The sequence below is a fragment of the Salmo salar genome, chromosome 16 (assembly GCF_965601325.2).
Source record: "Salmo salar chromosome 16, fSalSal1, whole genome shotgun sequence".
Lineage (NCBI taxonomy): Eukaryota > Metazoa > Chordata > Actinopteri > Salmoniformes > Salmonidae > Salmo > Salmo salar.
The window spans coordinates 23648054-23668091 of record NC_138306.1 but is presented as its reverse complement, the minus strand read 5'-3'; the positions used below and the strand labels follow the sequence as shown (position 1 = coordinate 23668091).

General features: G+C 44.7%; 1 protein-coding gene across 1 annotated transcript in view; it reads right to left on the bottom strand.

Annotated features, from left to right (window-relative positions):
• Positions 1–3765: 3765 nt before the first annotated feature.
• The window catches only part of LOC106573363 (putative adenosylhomocysteinase 3), a 29666-nt gene continuing 13393 nt past the window's right edge, over positions 3766–20038 (bottom strand). The window contains exons 2-17 of the mRNA XM_014148348.3: positions 17072–17177; positions 16422–16550; positions 15973–16073; positions 15726–15828; positions 15455–15549; positions 15050–15156; positions 9128–9244; positions 8943–9006; positions 8739–8827; positions 8508–8578; positions 5220–5314; positions 4966–5064; positions 4815–4883; positions 4559–4637; positions 4338–4458; positions 3766–4197 (exon numbers count right to left, since the gene is read on the bottom strand). Of these exons, the coding sequence (XP_014003823.2) occupies positions 4191–4197; positions 4338–4458; positions 4559–4637; positions 4815–4883; positions 4966–5064; positions 5220–5314; positions 8508–8578; positions 8739–8827; positions 8943–9006; positions 9128–9244; positions 15050–15156; positions 15455–15549; positions 15726–15828; positions 15973–16073; positions 16422–16550; positions 17072–17177 (1452 nt within the window). The 3' untranslated portion in view covers positions 3766–4190. The remainder of the gene's footprint in view (positions 4198–4337; positions 4459–4558; positions 4638–4814; positions 4884–4965; positions 5065–5219; positions 5315–8507; positions 8579–8738; positions 8828–8942; positions 9007–9127; positions 9245–15049; positions 15157–15454; positions 15550–15725; positions 15829–15972; positions 16074–16421; positions 16551–17071; positions 17178–20038) is intronic.

Here is a 20038-nt window from a genome sequence, read left to right as displayed (position 1 = left end):
ATATTTTCTCCTCGATCTCCTCGTAAGTCCAGGATGCAATCTCCTCCCGGGCATGCTGCTTGGTCCTGTCGTGGTGGGATCTTCTGTCACATTTGTGTGGAGAGACAGACCAAGGCGCAGCGTGCTCTGAGTTCCACATATTTTATTTAGTGAAACTTACAAAAACAAAAGGAAACAAAGAACTAACCGTAACATCAGAGGTGCTACATGCACTAACTAAAACAATATCCCACAAAACACAGTGGGGAAATGGCTGCCTAAATATGATCCCCAATCAGAGACAATGATAAACAGCTGCCTCTGATTGGGAACCATACCAGGCCAACACAGAAATAAAACACCTAAATAGAAACACCCCCCCTAGTCACACCCCAACCTAACCAAAATAGAGAACTATATTGTCCGTATCTTCGTTCAGCCACGTCTCGGTGAAACATAAGATGTTACAGTTTTTAATGTCCCGTTGGTAGAATAATCTTAGTCATAGGTCATAAATTTTATTATCCAATGATTGCACGATAGCAAGAAGAATGGATGGCAGTGGGAGATTACCCGCTCGCCAACAGATCTTCAGAAGGATGCCCGATCTGCAGCCCCTTTTCCTGCATCTTATATTCACTCAAAAGGCGGGGATCTGGGCCTGTTCCAGTGAAAGCAGGATATCCTTCTCGTCAGACTCGTTAAAGGAAAAAGTAGCTTCCCATCCGCGGTGAGTAATCGCTGTTCTGATGTCCAGAAGTTATTTTCGGTCAAAAGAGACGGTAGCAGCAACATTATGTACACAATAAATTCAAAAATAAGTTACACAAAATGCAAAAAAACAAACAAAACAGCACAATTGGTTGGGAGAATGTGAAACGCCAGCCATGTTCTTCGGTGCCATCTTTCCTTAATCTTGGTTACCTATCAGGGATACGTAACCCTCTGTAATGAACGTTGAATAGATGGATGAAAGGGTTGTTTGAGCAGGTCCTCCCGGCTGATCATGTTCCAAGTGTAGTACAGGGATACTACTTACAGGGTCAATTGTTGGTGAGGAAATGGCTGCCTCATGGTGACAATTTTTTGGGTATCCCTGTCATTAAAATTGTGGTACCATATACCTTCCGTGATTTGGTTTTGCTGTCCTCTCATGGGGATATTGCTGGCCATTTGGGTGTTAGGAGGACCTATGACCGTATTGTGCGTCATTGGGGCACACCTGTGAAAGCTCAGCTGTGGCATAAAGCCACTGTTTCCCCATTCAGCAAGGTATTCCTCTCTCCATGCATACCTTTGGCTATTTCGTTGTGGCTTTGGCAGTTGTTATTCCTTTACTCAGTGTGTGGTTTCCAATTGTTTGTTACAATCTTGAGCCAGGTTCATTTTGTTTTGGCACAACCTGGCTCAAGATTGTAACAAGCAATGGGAAACCACACACTGAGTAAAGGAATAACAAAATGAATTTATTCCATAAATAAAGTAAACACTCACAACAATAATCAGATGAGGCATGAAGGTCAGTAAATTAGGTGTCAACTGTCAAAGCCACAATGAAACAACCAAAGGTATGCATTGAGAGAGGAATCTCTTGCTGAATGGGGAAACAGTGGCTTTATGCCACAGCTGAGCTTGCACAGGTGTGCCCCATCAGCACTGACGACCCTCCCAGCTCCGCCCACCTCTCCACAGCAAAACCCAGTAGACAAAGCAGGGACGGGCCGTCACAATCCCAACAAGCTCTCACAGTCTCACATCAGAATTACATGTTCATCCATGTTTCTCAAACGTGAAATTTCTTAGTTGTTGCAAATGTCAAAGTGTTTAAGGTTACGTTTAGGCATTAAATCCGAATTTTTAAGGTTAGGGTTAAGTTTAGGCATTACCTACATTTTTTTTAATCTTATGAATTAACTCAATGGTTAAGGTAAGGGTTAAGTTTGGGATAGGTTTAAAACAAAAAATTGATAGATTTTTTTAGATCGCTGGATTTGAAGATGAAAACTTTAGCGCTAGCCCTGGTCTCCACGCGGCACTGGCTGTACAGCTTGCGGTTGGCGCATGGCGTGGTATGTGCACCAGAAGCAGATGCTTACGCCCATCTTCCATCCTGGTCCACAATGCCATAGCAAAACTGAAACCTACTTGACATTGAATACTGACTTGTATGATGCGTGACCTGGCTGCTTCATCCAGGATACTATCCTTTTAGCTTGCTTTAAATAACCACAATGCACTGGGGTTTTGGGGAAGGGTTCAATTCTAGACCAGTTTAAAAAAAAATTATAGAGTTGTTTCAGTGAGTGCACAGACACCTGCATGCACACAAACACAGACGCACGCAGACACACACACACACTGGATTACAGTAATCCAGGGACAGAGGGTATTTTTAGGTCTGTGCGGCCAGAGATCTACACCATGATAGGCGTGGCGCACTGATCTAGGAAAACATGCAACAATTAGTTAATTAGTTGTGCCTTGGATTGCTTTTATGGTTAAACTGACAACTGTTGCTTTTCATACAGAATAAAAAAAGTCAAAAGAAATTTGCTCATGTATTGAGATCCATCTGTGTAATACTACTGCAGGAGAGCTTTGTAATCTCATTGCATTGGCCAGAGACACTACGGAATACTGCCACCCTGTGCTTAGGATGACCACAGCAAACACATAGCAAAACATTTTTCAATGTTCCTGTCTGTGTAAGTGGGCGTTCTCTCTCTTACGTGAGCATGCTTTCCCACATGAGCTCACGGTTCCTCCATAATCCCTGGCATGCTCACACGAGAGAGGGAACGGCCATTTACACAGGATTTTCTCAACGTCAAACAGCCCAACAGCTGGCTCTGTCCTACTTATTGTCCTCTCCCTGCTCGCCACACCCGCCCCGCCCATAAACATTTTGCCAGTGAGATGTCTCGCTTTCTTTACCGTCGCTGCACATAGCAGCCTACACTGGAGAAAGATGGACGAGAGAGATACCCACCACTACCCAGCTGTCGTAGATATGAAAAGATAGGAGGTGTGTACGCAATACGGTGGAAACCCAACCAAGCCACCTGAGTTAGAGTAGAGTGCAGAAGAGGAGACCCAAGGGTAGTCCTGTTGTGTCTAGGTAATACTGTGTGATATTGAGGCTTCTAAAGCACTGCTTTCAAATGGCAGGTCACACAGCTATCTTACTGCCTCTTCTTCCAACATTATCCCATAAACACTTTAGTACGTAATATAATCATCTGCTCTGAAGGATCATTATCCATGAGTTATGATGGAGAGGAGAGAGAGTGAGTGGAAGGCGGAGAGAGAGAGGGAGGGATCAGAACCTGATTAGGGAGCAGTGAGTAGCCACTCAGATCTGAAGGAAAGGGGGGGTGCTGAGTGTTGATGTGCTGACTGTGCTCTTCCCAAAGACACACACACTACACAGGCGGCCGTTGGCACCTTAATTGGGTATGACGTGCTTAAGTAATGGCTAGAACTAATGGCTGGAATGGAATAAATGGATGTTATACCATTCCATTTACTCCATTATTATGAGCCGTCCTCCCCTCACCAGCCTCCTATGCTACACACACACCAACTTGTCGAGCGCCATGGAAACAGTCATTGATGGAGCATCTCCTGGGGGGAGTCAAAGGAACACCCAGCTCACTAGTAGAGAGAGAGAGAGAGAGAGAGAGAGAGAGAGAGCGAGAGAGAGAGAGAGAGAGCTGTTTGTCTGAGGAGAGTTTATGAGACTGGTGGGTGGGTCACATACCTTTATCTTTGAAAAAATACAAGAAAAAAATGTTACATTTTATTAATCTTTTACCTTTTGGTTATTGCTTATCTGCTTTTATTTACATTCAGAAAGTTAAAACATTGTTTAGATACTGTATCTTTGAGAAGATTTGTAACTGAAAGTTAAGTCTATGAAAAAGTAGATAATCTGTGTTTCTCTATTACATGTTGACGTACACCTCCTCCAAACCCAGGCTTTTGGGCACTAGAGTCCTCTATTTATCTCTATGGGTCAGATGGCTCAGCAGGGGTCAGAGGTCAGGGGTTAAAGGTCAGTCAGACCGTCATGGTTGGGGTGTTACACCTCAGCGCTGGGCTACAGTTGCCCCACATACACAAATCTGAGCCAGGTCTCCCTGGTCCTCGCTTCCTCTGAGCCACATGTCTTTGGGGTGCTCTGGTGTATCTTTGATCTTCAATTCCATGGATTAGTACCTGTAATGAACACTCTCACTGTAAGCCACAGGAACATACTGGAACGCCAAATGACATTACTGTTCATGTTCATTCCTGCTTTTAGTGTGTATATGTGCATTATATGCTTGAGATGTGAGTGTGTGTGTGTGTTTCCCCACCTGTAGTAGTTTGGTTTGAAGGGTCCAGTCTTGGTGAGGCCGAGGTATTTGGCCTGCTCATCAGTCAGCTCTGTGAGGTGGGCGTCAAATGTTGGCAGGTGGAGTCCGGCCACAAACTCGTCTGAAAACATGCAAGCACACACACACACCCAAACACAGTCACACTATACCCTGTCAAAACCGGAGTAACGAAGCAGTAGGTAGGTAAGGTGGTGTCTTACCCATCTTCTTTGGCAGGAGGTAGACGTCTTTATTGTATCGTCCCTCTGGGGCATTGTACAGCTCAATCAGAGCCAGCGCCTGAGGGCATTACGTTGCGTTATAGAAGTAGTATACCTAGAACATAATTAAATTACAAAGAGACTGTGGCTACAGAGGCCAGTTCCTTTTCACAGTGCATAAATGTAGCCCTCCACAGTAGAGCTTGTGTGTTTGCTGCGACCATGACATCCCCTGCTGTGTGAGAGACAGACAGACCTGTGTGGTGGCGGTGATGGAGAGAATGAACGTGGGTACCGTGGAGCAGCTCAGATTCAACAGATGACCCTGAGAGAATATACACACACTGTGAAGCACACACACACACCAGTGATCAGCGGTCACACACTTAACACACACAGGTGCTGACCTCAGCCAGTAAGATAATTCTCTTGCCATCTGGCCAGATGACATGGTCCACCTGTGACCTCACTCTCTCCCAGGTCAACTCTGGGCTCCGCAGACTCGCCTGACAGAGGAAAAACACAGTGTGTCAACCTCACACACACACACACACACACACACACACACACACACACACACACACACACACACACACACACACACACACACACACACACACACACACACACACACACACACACACACACACGTGTGTCTCACCACGTCTATCTCAGTGTTGGAGTGACCCATGTTACAGACGATGCAGCCGTTCTTCATTCTGTCCAGATAATCTCTTCCCACCACGTTCTTGTTGCCTGAGGACAAAACTGAGGCTGTTATATCCTGTTATAAGTTGACATAACCTGTCATAGCCCATCATTACTTACTGTAGGCTGACAGGTTCAGGAGGAGGGGGTGCGTTGGGGCTGAAGCTAGGGTTAGGTTTGTGGTTGAGGCTGAGGGTTGGGGTTGAACCGGGATGCGGACATGAAGCTAGGGTTAGGATTGTGGTTGGGGTTGAGGCTAGGGTAAGAGTTGAGGTTGAACCGGGATGCGGACATGAAGCTAGGGTTAGGATTGTGGTTGGGGTTGAGGCTAGGGTAAGAGTTGAGGTTAAACCGGGATGCGGACATGAAGCTAGGGTTAGGATTGTGGTTGGGGTTGAGGCTAGGGTAAGAGTTGAGGTTGAACCGGGATGCGGACATGAAGCTAGGGTTAGGGTTGTGGTTGGGGTTGAGGCTAGGGTAAGAGTTGAGGTTAAACCGGGATGCGGACATGAAGCTAGGGTTAGGATTGTGGTTGGGGTTGAGGCTAGGGTAAGAGTTGAGGTTAAACCGGGATGCGGACATGAAGCTAGGGTTAGGGTTGTGGTTGGGGTTGAGGCTAGGGTAAGAGTTGAGGTTAAACCGGGATGCGGACATGAAGCTAGGGTTAGGATTGTGGTTGGGGTTGAGGCTAGGGTAAGAGTTGAGGTTAAACCAGGATGCGGACATGAAGCTAGGGTTAGGATTGTGGTTGGGGTTGAGGCTAGGGTAAGAGTTGAGGTTAAACCAGGATGCGGACATGAAGCTAGGGTTAGGATTGTGGTTGGGGTTGAGGCTAGGGTAAGAGTTGAGGTTAAACCAGGATGCGGACATGAAGCTAGGGTTAGGATTGTGGTTGGGGTTGAGGCTAGGGTAAGAGTTGAGGTTAAACCGGGATGCGGACATGAAGCTAGGGTTAGGATTGTGGTTGGGGTTGAGGCTAGGGTAAGAGTTGAGGTTAAACCAGGATGCGGACATGAAGCTAGGGTTAGGATTGTGGTTGGGGTTGAGGCTAGGGTAAGAGTTGAGGTTAAACCAGGATGCGGACATGAAGCTAGGGTTAGGATTGTGGTTGGGGTTGAGGCTAGGGTAAGAGTTGAGGTTAAACCGGGATGCGGACATGAAGCTAGGGTTAGGATTGTGGTTGGGGTTGAGGCTAGGGTAAGAGTTGAGGTTAAACCAGGATGCGGACATGAAGCTAGGGTTAGGATTGTGGTTGGGGTTGAGGCTAGGGTAAGAGTTGAGGTTAAACCAGGATGCGGACATGAAGCTAGGGTTAGGGTTGTGGTTGGGGTTGAGGCTAGGGTAAGAGTTGAGGTTAAACCAGGATGCGGACATGAAGCTAGGGTTAGGATTGTGGTTGGGGTTGAGGCTAGGGTAAGAGTTGAGGTTAAACCAGGATGCGGACATGAAGCTAGGGTTAGGATTGTGGTTGGGGTTGAGGCTAGGGTAAGAGTTGAGGTTAAACCGGGATGCGGACATGAAGCTAGGGTTAGGATTGTGGTTGGGGTTGAGGCTAGGGTAAGAGTTGAGGTTAAACCGGGATGCGGACATGAAGCTAGGGTTAGGATTGTGGTTGGGGTTGAGGCTAGGGTAAGAGTTGAGGTTAAACCGGGATGCGGACATGAAGCTAGGGTTAGGATTGTGGTTGGGGTTGAGGCTAGGGTAAGAGTTGAGGTTAAACCGGGATGCGGACATGAAGCTAGGGTTAGGGTTGTGGTTGGGGTTGAGGCTAGGGTAAGAGTTGAGGTTAAACCGGGATGCGGACATGAAGCTAGGGTTAGGGTTGTGGTTGTGGTTGAGGCTAGGGTTGAACCGAAATGTAGACATGAAGTTAGGGTTATGGTTGAGGTGAAGGCTAGGGTTAGGGTTGAACAGGAATACAAATTACAAAATGACACATTTATTTCATTACTCTGTAAGCAGTCTATGGACAAGGTATGATAGAAATTGGTTTAGTTTCCCTGGCATCGTTTCCACGTGCTAACATTTTAGCATTGGTGGCACAAATCCCTTTCAAGTCATGGGACCGATGTTAGCATCTTCCAGACATCATGTCCAAATCATCTGAAAGTATCTCAAATTGATTGTGAGGCTCAACAAAGTCACTTATAGATGATTTGAACATGATGTGCGAAAAATTCTATGGAGGATACACTGGCAATTTTGCCAAGCAATGTTGCTGGGAACAGAGTGGGGTATGAGACATTGGAGCTATGAAGAACAATGAACAACAATGGGCATTAATACTGTTCCCCAGGTCGTTGATGTAAATGAGAATGTGTTCTCAGTCAACCGTCCTGATGAAATAAGGGTTAAATAAATACAATAAAATAACAATAGATTTCATATAAAGCATAGATAAATTAAAAACGGAATTTGCCCATTAATTTACTAATCTCCTATAGCTTGTTATTGACTGTTGACAGCCACAGCTGTATAACAATTCATCAGCTAACAAACAAGCAACAAAGAGGTGTTGCCTCTGCCCTGTTCATCCACTCAACCTGCTTCCAGGTTGCTAACAATCTAACCAATTTGGGCCATTGAATATACATGGGCTTTGATTAGCATGCTAATCAATTAGTACGTCCCAGCATGGATACTGTCGTCAGTTAAACTTGACAAACTGAACACAGTATGTATGTAGTAACGTGTCATGATCAAATATTGTGGTGAGGAAACATTTGATGGGTGAATGACCAACATTTCACTGCAAAACAGGAGTTGATTTTCGGACACTTCGGCTCAAAAACGGCCACCATGTTTCCAAAATGTTTTAGAACGCAGACTGATCACATGACCAATATATGCACTCTGATTGGAGGATTTCTAAATATCGTCCACTGGTGGGGCTGCTGATCAATATTCTCCAGATTATAAATATATGCTCCGCAATATTGCTTCAAAGAAATGTATAGTGTATTATCAGCTTTAAGGTTAGGGTTGTGATTGAGGCTAGTGTTAGGGTTGAACCGTGATGTGGACATGACGCTAACGTTAGCGTTAGCCGGTCTCATTACAGCACACTGAAAGGGTTGGTAACATGAAAAACACTCCTACTGGAGAGTACACATTTCAGGCAAAAAATGTACTCTACAATACTTCCATGTGTAACTTTTGTGAGCTATAGTTCGTGAGAGAGTTAAGCCCCTCTCTTTACTAGACCATTCACATTACCTCTGTGGGTGATGACATGTCTTACCCGTGCAGGTGATGACCAAGTCCACCTGTCTGATGACATCATTGAGCTTGACCAGTCTGAAGCAGTCCATGCTGGAACAGGGAGAGACATAAACAGAAATAGTTCATATCTCTCTCTCTCTCTCTCTCTCTCTCTCTCTCTCTCTCTCTCTCTCTCTCTCTCTCTCTCTCTCTCTCTCTCTCTCTCTCTCTCTCTCTCTCTCTCTCTCTCTCTCTCTCTCTCTCGTCATACCAGGCCTGCAGGGCACATATGGGGTCGACCTCTGTGATGTACACTATTGATCCCATGGCCTTCAGAGCGGCAGAGCAACCTTTTCCAACCTGGCCGAGGGAGAGGGTAGAAAGACAAGCATTCATACACACAGATGGAGTAAACACATACATAAAGAGAACAACTTAGACCTTGGTGTTTAATAGGTGCTAATAAAATACTGACTTCTCCATAGCCACACACCACCACCTGCTTTCCCCCAAACATCACATCTGTCAACCGTTTCAACCTAGGGGGAGATGGGAGGCCAAAGGTCACACACACAAAAAGTCAAAGGACACACAAACACACACACCAACACACACATGCACTCATGTTATTTCTGCATCTGTGTGTTTTATTATATGTACCCGTCCAGTATGGACTCCCTGCAGCAGTAGAGGTTGTCAAACTTCTGTTTGGTGACTGAGTCATTGATGTTCATAGCAGGAACACACAGCCTCCCTGCCTTGGACAGCTGGCACAGCCTTGGGAAGAAGGGAAACACTGCTACCTTAGCACAACACATAGGCTGAGTCTCAAATAGCTACCTATTACCTATTGTTATGGATTAGGTAAGATAGTTTAGACAGCACACTACAGCTCACTACCACTTCCACACTCCATTCCCCAGGGGTCAGCAGCAACCTTGTCCAGCTGCTGAGACTGGTTGCTAAGGAGACAGGTGCTGCCCATTAAGATGGTCAATCAGTGTCTGGCTGACCGAGAGCTCAAGAGTGACAGAGTTGGCCCTTGACCAAGGTAAGGATGCTGCCTCCTTGGGCACATGCACATTTAACACCTAGGCACATATGCTGATTTCTCACATAGATGCACACATTCATTCAGGTTACAGACCATTTAACTTGGTCAAAACCCCTAGACAAAGAGAGTGGCTAGTTATTGGGCTCATAAAAAACGTTAACACATGTTAGCATTGGCGGTTGTAGTCCAGGTGGTTGTGAACCGGTAGGATTTGGTGGTGTGCATTTGTTAAGAAAATTTGTAGCAGGTGTTTTTGTCAAGTTTGTGTCACGCTAGCATGCTAGGAGAGGTTTGCAGCAGTGTTAGCGTGAGTTTCAGTTTCCTGGCTAGAAAAATAGCTGATGGCTTTGGTCAACAGAAATGTTTGGTGTGGCTGCACTCAATCATTTGCAATTGGTAGCTGTTAACTACTGTAGGGCTGATGAAGTGTTTTGCTTGTGGACCGGAATATTTTGTGTTGACTGTTTTGGCTAGTGCTGTTGGCAGGATAAGATTTCCGAGTTTGGAGTCTAGAAGACTCCATGGCACATGCGTTTGTGTTAGTGCTAGGCTAGTGGTTAACTGTTGCTATGGTTTGTAGCTTTGGTAAATAAGGCAGTGTTAGTGCTAGGCTAGTGGCTAACTGTGGTTATGGTTTGTAGCTTTAGTGCATGGCATGCTGGTTTGGTTTTTGCCTAGTAGGAGTGGTTATCTCTGGGGCTTGGAGCGCGTCCTGTATTTGTTAGCGTATGGATTTTGACTTTGGGGGCGTTTGAGCCAGCAGTGTTTTGTGCTGAGGTAGATGATAGTTGGGGTTTGCTCAAGCTAACAAGGGGTCAGTTAGGTCATGTGACAGAAATGCTGGAGGTTGAAATAGCAGAGAAGTTGAGCAAGTTAGAGGTTGCAGTGCTGTTGTTGGAGAAGTGGAGTGAGTTCTTGCCATTGGTTCTGGTGGATAGCAGTCAGGAGGAAGAAGACTGGAAATAGTGAGGCTAGAACAGGAAATAGCACTCTTGAAAAAGCAGGTGAATGAAGGGCTGCATAGAGGGGAGAAAGTTTGTGTTTCCTGTCAGTCAGTCTTGTCTCTAAACCAGTTTCCACCAGTAGCTAACATGCTAAGTAGAGGCAAAGTAACTAGGAAGTAGTAAGTACTTGTAAAGTTGACCGTGATGAGATTCGAACACGCAACTTTTCTAAATGCTCACGTTATACGCCCACCCATGCATTATACTTTCATTTTGCCTTTGCTAACCTGTTATGGCTAGGGGGCAGTATTTTGACAGCCGGATAAAAAACGTACCCGATTTAATCTGATTATTACTCCTGCCCAGAAACTAGAATATGCATATAATTATTAGCTTTGGATAGAAAACACTCCAAAGTTTCTAAAACTGTTTGAATGGTGTCTGTGAGTATAACAGAACTCATTTGACAGGCCAAAACCTGAGAAGATTCCATGCAGGAAGTGCCCTGTCTGACAATTTCTTGCCCTTCTTGATTATCTCTATCCATTACAGAGGATCTCTGCTGTTACGTGACACTTCCTACGGCTCCCATGGGCTCTCAGAAGGCGGCAAAAAGCTGAATCGTGGCTTTGCAGGCTCTGGCTGAAAAAAAGTACCGCGTTTGGGTAGTGGCTGGTTACAGTACTGTGAGACTCAGGCGCGTGCCCGCGTCGACCCCATGCTTTGTTTTCTTTCGTCTGTTTACCTAAACGCAGATTCCCGGTCGGAATATTATCGCTTTTTTACGAGAAAAATTGCATAAAAATTGATTTTAAACAGCGGTTGACATGCTTCGAAGTACGGTAATGGAATATTTAGAAATCTTTTGTCACGAATTGCGCCATGCTCGTGACCCTTATTTACACTTCGGATAGTGTCTTGAACGCACGAACAAAACGCCGCTATTTGGATATAACGATGGATTATTTTGAACCAAACCAACATTTGTTATTGAAGTAGCAGTCCTGGGAGTGCATTCTGACGAAGAACACCAAAGGTAATCAAACTTTTGTAATAGTAAATCGGAGTTTGGTCAGGGCTAAACTTGGTCGGTGTCTTAATGGCTAGCCGAGATGGCTGGGCTATCTACTGAGAATATTGCAAAATGTGCTTTCACCGAAAAGCTATTTTAAAATCGGACATATCAAGTGCAAAGAGGAGTTCTGTATCTATAATTCTTAAAAAATTGTTATGTTTTTTGTGAACGTTTATCGTGAGTAATTTAGTAAATTCACCGGATGTTTGCGGGGGGTATGCTAGTTCTGAACGTCACATGCTAATGTAAAAAAGCTGGTTTTTGATATAAATATGAACTTGATTGAACAAAACATGCATGCATTGTATAACATAATGTCCTAGGGTTGTCATCTGATGAAGATCATCAAAGGTTAGTGCTGCATTTAGCTGTGGTTTTGTTTTTTGTGACATTATATGCTAGCTTGAAAAATGGGTGTCTGATTATTTCTGGCTGGGTACTCTGCTGACATAATCTAATGTTTTGCTTTCGCTGTAAAGCCTTTTTGAAATTGGACAGTGTGGTTAGATTAACAAGAGTCTTGTCTTTAAAATGGTGTAAAATAGTCATATGTTTGAAAAATGGAAGTTTTCGGATTTTAGAGGAGTTTGTATTTTGCGCCACGCCCATCATTGGATATTGGAGCAGGTATTCCGCTAGCGGAACGTCTAGATGTAAGAGGTTCATCTCTGGGATATGTGGGACGCTTGCGTCACGCTATTCAACAGCCAGTGAAATAGCAGGGCGGCAAATTCAAAACAACAAAAATCTCATAATTCAAATTTCTCAAACATACAACTATTATATTCCATTTTAAAGAAACACTTCTCGTTAATCCAACCACATTGTCCGATTTCAAAAAGGCTTTACGGCGAAAGCATAACATTAGATTATGTTAGGACAGCACCTAAACAAGAAAAACCACACAGCCATTTTTCAAGCAAGGAGAGGCGTCACAAAAACCAGAAATACAGCTAAAATGAATCACTAACCTTTGATGATCTTCATCAGATGGCACTCATTGGACTTCATGTTACACAATACATGTATGTTTTGCTCGATAAAGTTCATATTTATAGCCAAAAACCCCATTTTACATTGGCGTGTAATGTTCAGAAATGTTTTGCCTCCCAAAACTTCCGGTGAATGAGCACATCAATTTACAGAAATACTCATCATAAACGTAGATAAAATATTAAACTGTTATTCAAAGAATTATAGATACACTTCTCCTTAATGCAACCGCTGTGTCAGATTTCAAAAAAACTTTACAGTGAAAGCACACTTTGCAATAATCTGAGTACAGCGTTCAGACACGAAACCAAACCCGCCATTTTGTGGAGAAATAATATTATAAATATTCACTTACCTTTGATGATCTTCATCAGAATGCACTCCCAGGAATCCCAGGTCCACAATAAATGTTGGTTTTGTTCGATAAAGTCCATAATTTATGTCCAAATACCTCCTTTTTGTTCGCGCGTTCAGTCCACTACTCCAAATGCAGGAAGCGCGTGCGAAATGTCACGACGAAAAGTCAAAAAAAGTTATATTTACGTTCGTTGAAATATGTTAAAGGATGTATAGCATCAATCTTTAGGACGTTTTTAACATACATCTTCAGTAATATTCCAACTGGACAATTCCAATGTCTTCAGAAAAGAAAAGGAACACAGCTAACGCTCACGTGAGCGCGCGCCTCTGAGCTCATGTCATTTTCTCACTCATCAACTTCCAGGCCCTCTTGTTCTCTCCATATTCACAGTAGAAGCATGAAACAACGTTTTACAGACTGTTGACATCTAGTGGAAGCCTTAGGAAGTGCAAAATGAACCCTAAGTCACTGTATACTGTATAGGCAATCAATTGAAAAACTACAAACCTCAGATTTCCACACTTCCTGGTTGGATTTTTCTCAGGTTTTTGCCTACCATATAAGTTCTGTTATACTCACAGACATCATTCGAACAGTTTTAGAAACTTCAGAGTGTTTTCTATCCAAATCTACTAATAATATGCATATCCTACCTTCTGAGCCTGAGTAGCAGGCAGTTTAATTTGGGCACGCCTTTCATCCGGATGTCAAAACACTGCCCCCTACCCTAGAGAAGTTAACCTTCTGTCTTATGTAATCACTATCAAGCGTAAAATATAATAATTTACTAATCTACGTCTAGTCTATGAGACCAGACTGCCTAGTGAGAAAGTGATTCTTGTATGTCTCTAGCTGAGAGCTTCTGGGCAGAGATATGTGATGTAGTGTACCTTCTGCAGGTTGAGGATGAGGTTGATTCATGTGTCAATTTAGGGGAGACATTCTTTGTTGGGTTGAGTGACAATGAGCAACTAGGTTATGTTGGTGGTCTGATAGTGGATTTGGTTTGCCCAAGTGATCTGTTAGATTCAGAGGTTGTCAGTGACTCTTTTGTTCCTTTAGCTGACATAATCTTTACCAAAGTACTTGAGGTTGTGGTTCCTCCGCAGGCTGACCATGTGATGTTAGAGGGTCAGGTGTGGATTTAGCTGACACCTTTATTAATTAATAAGCTGTGGGAGGGAGGAGATTCTTCCCAGTCACAAGGCGATGTTAGTGAGGATCCGCTGGAAGATCCGGTCTGGGTTTTGCTGGTTGACACTGCTGGGTTTTGTGACGAGAATCAGGAGCTTGAAGAAATGAGTTGAGTGGAAAAGCCAGATTCACCCGTGTTGTCATTTCCTGTTGTCGAGGAGAGGTTAGTTCCGGCATCATGTAGGCCAAGAGTGTCTCCTGTTACGTTCCTCCACCTTAATTGAGGAGGATCTGGCTAACAGTTCCCCTCCAGTGAGTGCTTAGGGCTGGAGAAAAGAGGCGTTTGGGAACATGATGGTGTTCCTAGTGAGTTGGCTGAAGTTGTGGTTGATGTTTACTTGTCTTTAGTGGTGGTTGCTTCAAGTCTCTTTTAGCTGGCTATATATCAGATGGAGCTTGTTGCTTGTGACCATGGGCCGAGTGAATGGAGTTGGTCTCAGTTTAGAACCAGACGGGTTATTGTCCCTTGGTTTGGTCAAGTCAGAGACTTTAGTCAGGAAGAAATTGTGTGATGTTTTTTTTTTGTTGACTGGTTTCCGTTTGAGGGTTTCTGTAGTCAGGTTGTGTAACTGCAGCTCTAGTGTACACATTTTGTCTCTTCAGTTGAGGAAGTTTTATGGAAAATGAATAGAAAACCAAAGTATAAAAGTTCGGAATATTCTGGAAAATATAGTTTTTTTTGGTCTCTGGTCAAAACTAGTGCGCTATATAGGGAATAGGGTGTCAGTTGGGGCACAGACACAGTGTAGCAGTCTAATTATGTCACAAGTGTTAGCTTCTTTCATTATATGTATGTTGCATGAGCTGTCCTTATTTACACAGGTGACTCACGTGACTTACACAAGTTGTAATGACTTAGTCAAACAATAGGCTTATCATACCTGAAAAATCCATTGTTTTAGATAGATTAGAAGACGTGCCTATCTCACAACAATCAGAGACATGGGTGCTCCAATCCCACCTGTGAACTCCTGTGACGCTCTCCTCCACGATGCCCTTCATCATCTTGAATATGTTGGGGTATTTCTTATCGATCCAGTGGGTCAGGTCTCCCCCATCATCCAGGATCTGAGAAATACAGAGAATCCATCCATGACTGGATTAATCCGGATCATAGCTGTCTAATGTGAGAGCTAGGCCTATAGTGTACCATATTAAGAGGGAGACATGTAGGCCTATACTGTACCATATTAAGAGGGAGACATGTAGGCCTATACTGTACCATATTAAGAGGGAGACATGTAGGCCTATAGTGTACCATATTAAGAGGGAGACATGTAGGCCTATACTGTACCATATTAAGAGGGAGACATGTAGGCCTATAGTGTACCATATTAAGAGGGAGACATGTAGGCCTATAGTGTACCATATTGGGCTGCCAGGCCTCCAGGCTAACACAATGGTCAATACACCACCAGAAGTCATCCTCCGACTCCCCCTTCCACGCAAACACAGGGAAGCCTGAGAGAGAGAGAGAGACAGAATACGGGAGAGGGCAAGAGAGAGTTTATTGTACTTCCGTAGATTACTGAGTTTGAGAGATAATGAGGAAAAAAGGAGTAAAGAGAGAGCTGAGAAGACAGTGGTGAGAAAAAGTGACAGCGGAGAGCGCAAGAGTAATACTGTGTTTCTCTTACCTTCCTCAGCCAGAGCTGCAGCTGCAGCATTCTGGGTGGAGTAGATGTTACAGGCTGCCCAGCGACACTGAGCCCCCAACGCAGACAGAGTCTCCATCAACACCTACAGGAACGCATATGTGCACGCACGCACGCACGCACGCACGCGGACACACGCAAATACACACAGTCCAATTTCAATTTGCGTGTGTGTACTTGCGTGATTCAGTGTCTGTTTGTGTGCGTGTGTGTGTGCATGCGTACTCACGGCTGTGTGAGCGGTGATGTGAGTGCAGCCCACTACTTTAGCTCCAGCCAGTGGCTTCTCTCCCTCTGCTCTCTTTCTCAGGGCCATCAGAGCTGGCATCTCTACACAGAGAGATGAGGGAAAAGGAGTGGGAGGGAGGGACAGAGAGGGAGGGAAACACCTTGAGTCATGTTCCTCCCTCTCTCTTACCTTACTCTTTAATACACACACTCTTAGAAAAAAAAGGTGCTATCTAGAACCGTAAAGGTTTCTTCAGCTGTTCTTTGAAGAACCCTTTTTGGTTCCAGGTAGATCCCTTTTGGTAGAAACCTTTCCACAGAGGGTTTTACATGGAACCTAAAAGAGTTCTACCTGGAACAAAAAAGGTTTCTCCTATGGGGACAGCTGAAGAACCCCTTTTGAAACCATTTTATTCTAAGAGCACACACTCCTCTTCCATTCCCTCTCACCTTGCTCAGCGATCGCTATCTCCCTGCGTCCTAAGCCGGCCTGTCTGATGTTCTTGATGCAGAAGTCTTGATGTCCCTTAGAGCTCCTCTGCTGCCTGTCTCTTGGAGACGTCGCATCCTCTGAACAGTCTGTGTACGACACAGCTAAGGATGTGTGTGTGTGCAAGCGTTTGAGGTGTTGACAGAGTAACACGAGGCACAATGAAGCAGTATGAGCAAGATAAACCATCTAGGGTTAACTGAAATCTCCCATTGGACCAATATTCAAATGGTAACAGGTTACAACTGTTATCAGCAAAAGTAGAGAAGCAAAATAAACCGTTATTTATACCTTCCAATGGATTGTAAATCTGGAAACAGCTACAATACTATGAATCAGCTTTGTTGTGTTTGTCTGAGGTTTAAGTAGGTGCTATGTACAGTTGGGATTACTGCTCCCTCTCTGTCTGAGAACAGCTAACTAGACAGATAAGGAGTAAATTAAAGAGGTAATTCCTCTGAAGACTTTCTCTCAATGAAACTTTGGCTGAGGGAGAAAGGCTCAAAACGTATCTCACTGTAACAACCCGCTGGGACAACAGCCAGACATGGGCAGCTATACACTTAGAGACAAAACACACCATGCCGACGAAGCAGGTGTGTGTGTGTACCTGAGTTGTAGTTAACTGTGGAGGACTGGGAGAAAGAACGGGAGCGACGACCGGTCTTACTAAGACGTTTGTTAAAATCCCGCTTCTGATCAGCAAACTGGATTTGCTGTGGAGAAAGAGGAAGGGAGAGAATCACTTTTGAGACAAGTGAAAGAAACTGGGTCAGACAGACACCAGGGTTACAGTACATCCACCGCTTAGTCCAAGGCATTATATCAACTTTTTACTTTTGTCATTTAGCAGACACTCTTATCCAGAGCAACTTACAGTAGTGAATGCATACATTTCATTTTTTTTTGTATTGGCCCCCCGTGGGAATCAAACCCACAACCCTGGCGTTGCACACACCATGCTGGCGTTGCAAACACCATGCTCTACCAACTGAGCCGCAGGGAAGACAGGAAATGTCTCCACATAAGGAACAAAACACACAAAGGAGACAGACGATGCAGGAAAGTTGGTCCTCTTATCAAGAGGCTCACATCGTTCTCTCACTCTCATCATAGCTAACACTTGCACACCTTCTCCCTCTCCCTAACACACTCTCCATAACATGGTCACCCACTCTCATTCTCTTTTCCTTCTCCATGTTTCTCTCACTTTCCAAAGCTCCCTTTTTCTCTCCATCCCTCTGTCCCTCTCTCCGTCTCACCATCCAGTGTGGTGGTTGGAAGGCAGGGCTGGTGGAAGGTTCCCCCTTAGCCATGCCTAGTGTCTGCTCCCTCTGTCACAGTCTCAAATTGTATTTGTACACGTACACATGTTTAGCAGATGTTATTGCGGGTGTAGCGAAATGCTGGTGTTTCTAGCTCCAACAGTGCAGTGATATCTAACGATTCACAACAGTATAAACATAATCTAAAAGTAAAATAATGGAATAAAGGAACATTTCCTGGGCTAATAATGTAAGAAATAACGGCCCAAAAAAACAAAATACTGCAAAGTTTCTAAGGCGCTAGAAGCAAAATCCACTCCTGTGTGCGGTGAGCACTCAGAGAGAGACGCACCTAGAGGTACAGAAAGGCCCAATGTGTAACTTTAACCAGATATTTAAGTTAGAAACCATTTGTATGTACTTTATTGTAGCCTACATGTATTTGTAGTGTATGGCTTCGTTGTCTGAGCAGCTGAACTGAGGCAGTGGACGGTTCTCCTAGTCTGCCACATGAGGGCAGTGTTTCCGCTGGTAGGGCCTGCAGTTCTCATTTGTCCATCAACGAACTCACACATGGCATCACCTTCACATTAACCTTCTCCATGACAAAACAGCCCCAAGCCAGAACAGCCCCTAGCCCCTTCCACTAGATCCTTACAGCTTGTGTTTACAGCTTGTGTTTTGTTTACAAGCTGTCCTATGTGATCCCTTCAGGTGTGAATGCATCAGCAGGGTAGAGCCTTGGAGGGAGGGGATGGGATTCAAAGGTAGAACACTACACACTGTAGAAAGACTGTACAACTTACTGATAACCTGTACCGACCTGACCCATAAGGCTTTCTTTCCATGTAGACACTGTGGCTGTTGAAAGAGACTACACACTCAATCACTGGCTTGTTTACATTGAACGGAAAGATTAATCTTCTCCTTTCCCCCTTTCCCCCTTCTGACAACCAGGTGGCGAATCGCATCTCTGCATGTCTGGCAGACATATCAGTGTGGATGACGGATCACCACCTCAAGCTGAACCTCGGCAAGACGGAGCTGCTCTTCCTCCCGGGGAAGGACTGCCCGTTCCATGATCTCGCCATCACGGTTGACAACTCCCTTGTGTCCTCCTCCCAGAGTGCTAAGAGCCTTGGCGTGACCCTGGACAACACCCTGTCGTTCTCCACCAACATCAAGGCGGTGACCCGATCCTGTAGGTTCATGCTCTACAACATTCGCAGAGTACGACCCTGCCTCACACAGGAAGCGGCGCAGGTCCTAATCCAGGCACTTGTCATCTCCCGTCTGGATTATTGCAACTCGCTGTTGGCTGGGCTCCCTGCCTGTGCCATTAAACCCCTACAACTCATCCAGAACGCCGCAGCCCGTCTGGTGTTCAACCTTCCCAAGTTCTCTCACGTCACCCCGCTCCTCCACTCTCTCCACTGGCTTCCAGTCGAAGCTCGCATCCGCTACAAGACCATGGTGCTTGCCTACGGAGCTGTGAGGGGAACGGCACCTCCGTACCTTCAGGCTCTGATCAGGCCCTACACCCAAACAAGGGCACTCCGTTCATCCACCTCTGGCCTGCTCGCCTCCCTACCTCTGAGGAAGCACAGTTCCCGCTCAGCCCAGTCAAAACTGTTCGCTGCTCTGGCACCCCAATGGTGGAACAAGCTCCCTCACGACGCCAGGACAGCGGAGTCAATCACCACCTTCCGGAGACACCTGAAACCCCACCTCTTCAAGGAATACCTGGGATAGGATAAAGTAATCCTTCTAACCCCCCCCCCTTAAAAGATTTAGATGCACTATTGTAAAGTGGTTGTTCCACTGGATATTATAAGGTGAATGCACCAATTTGTAAGTCGCTCTGGATAAGAGCGTCTGCTAAATGACTTAAATGTAAATGTAAATGTAAATATATACTGTAGGTAAATACAGCCTGCCCTTAAAGGTCTAATGCAGCCGTTTTTATCTAGATATCAAATCATTTCTGGGTAACAATTAGAGTATCTTACCGTGATTTGCTTTTAATGAAAGAAACAAAAATAGCTTCTTAGCAAAGAACAATTTCTCAAGAGCAATTTTGGCTTCACTATTATTCTGCATACATTGTAGAATAATAGTGAAGACATCAAAACTATGAAACAACACATATGGACTCATGTAGTAACCAAAAAAGTATTATGCAAATAAAAATATTTTTTAGCTTCTTCAAAGTAGCCACCCTTCGCCTCGATGACAGCTTTGCACACTCTTGGCATTCTCTCAACCAGCTTCATGAGGAATACTTTTCCAACAGTCTTGAAGGAGTTCCCACA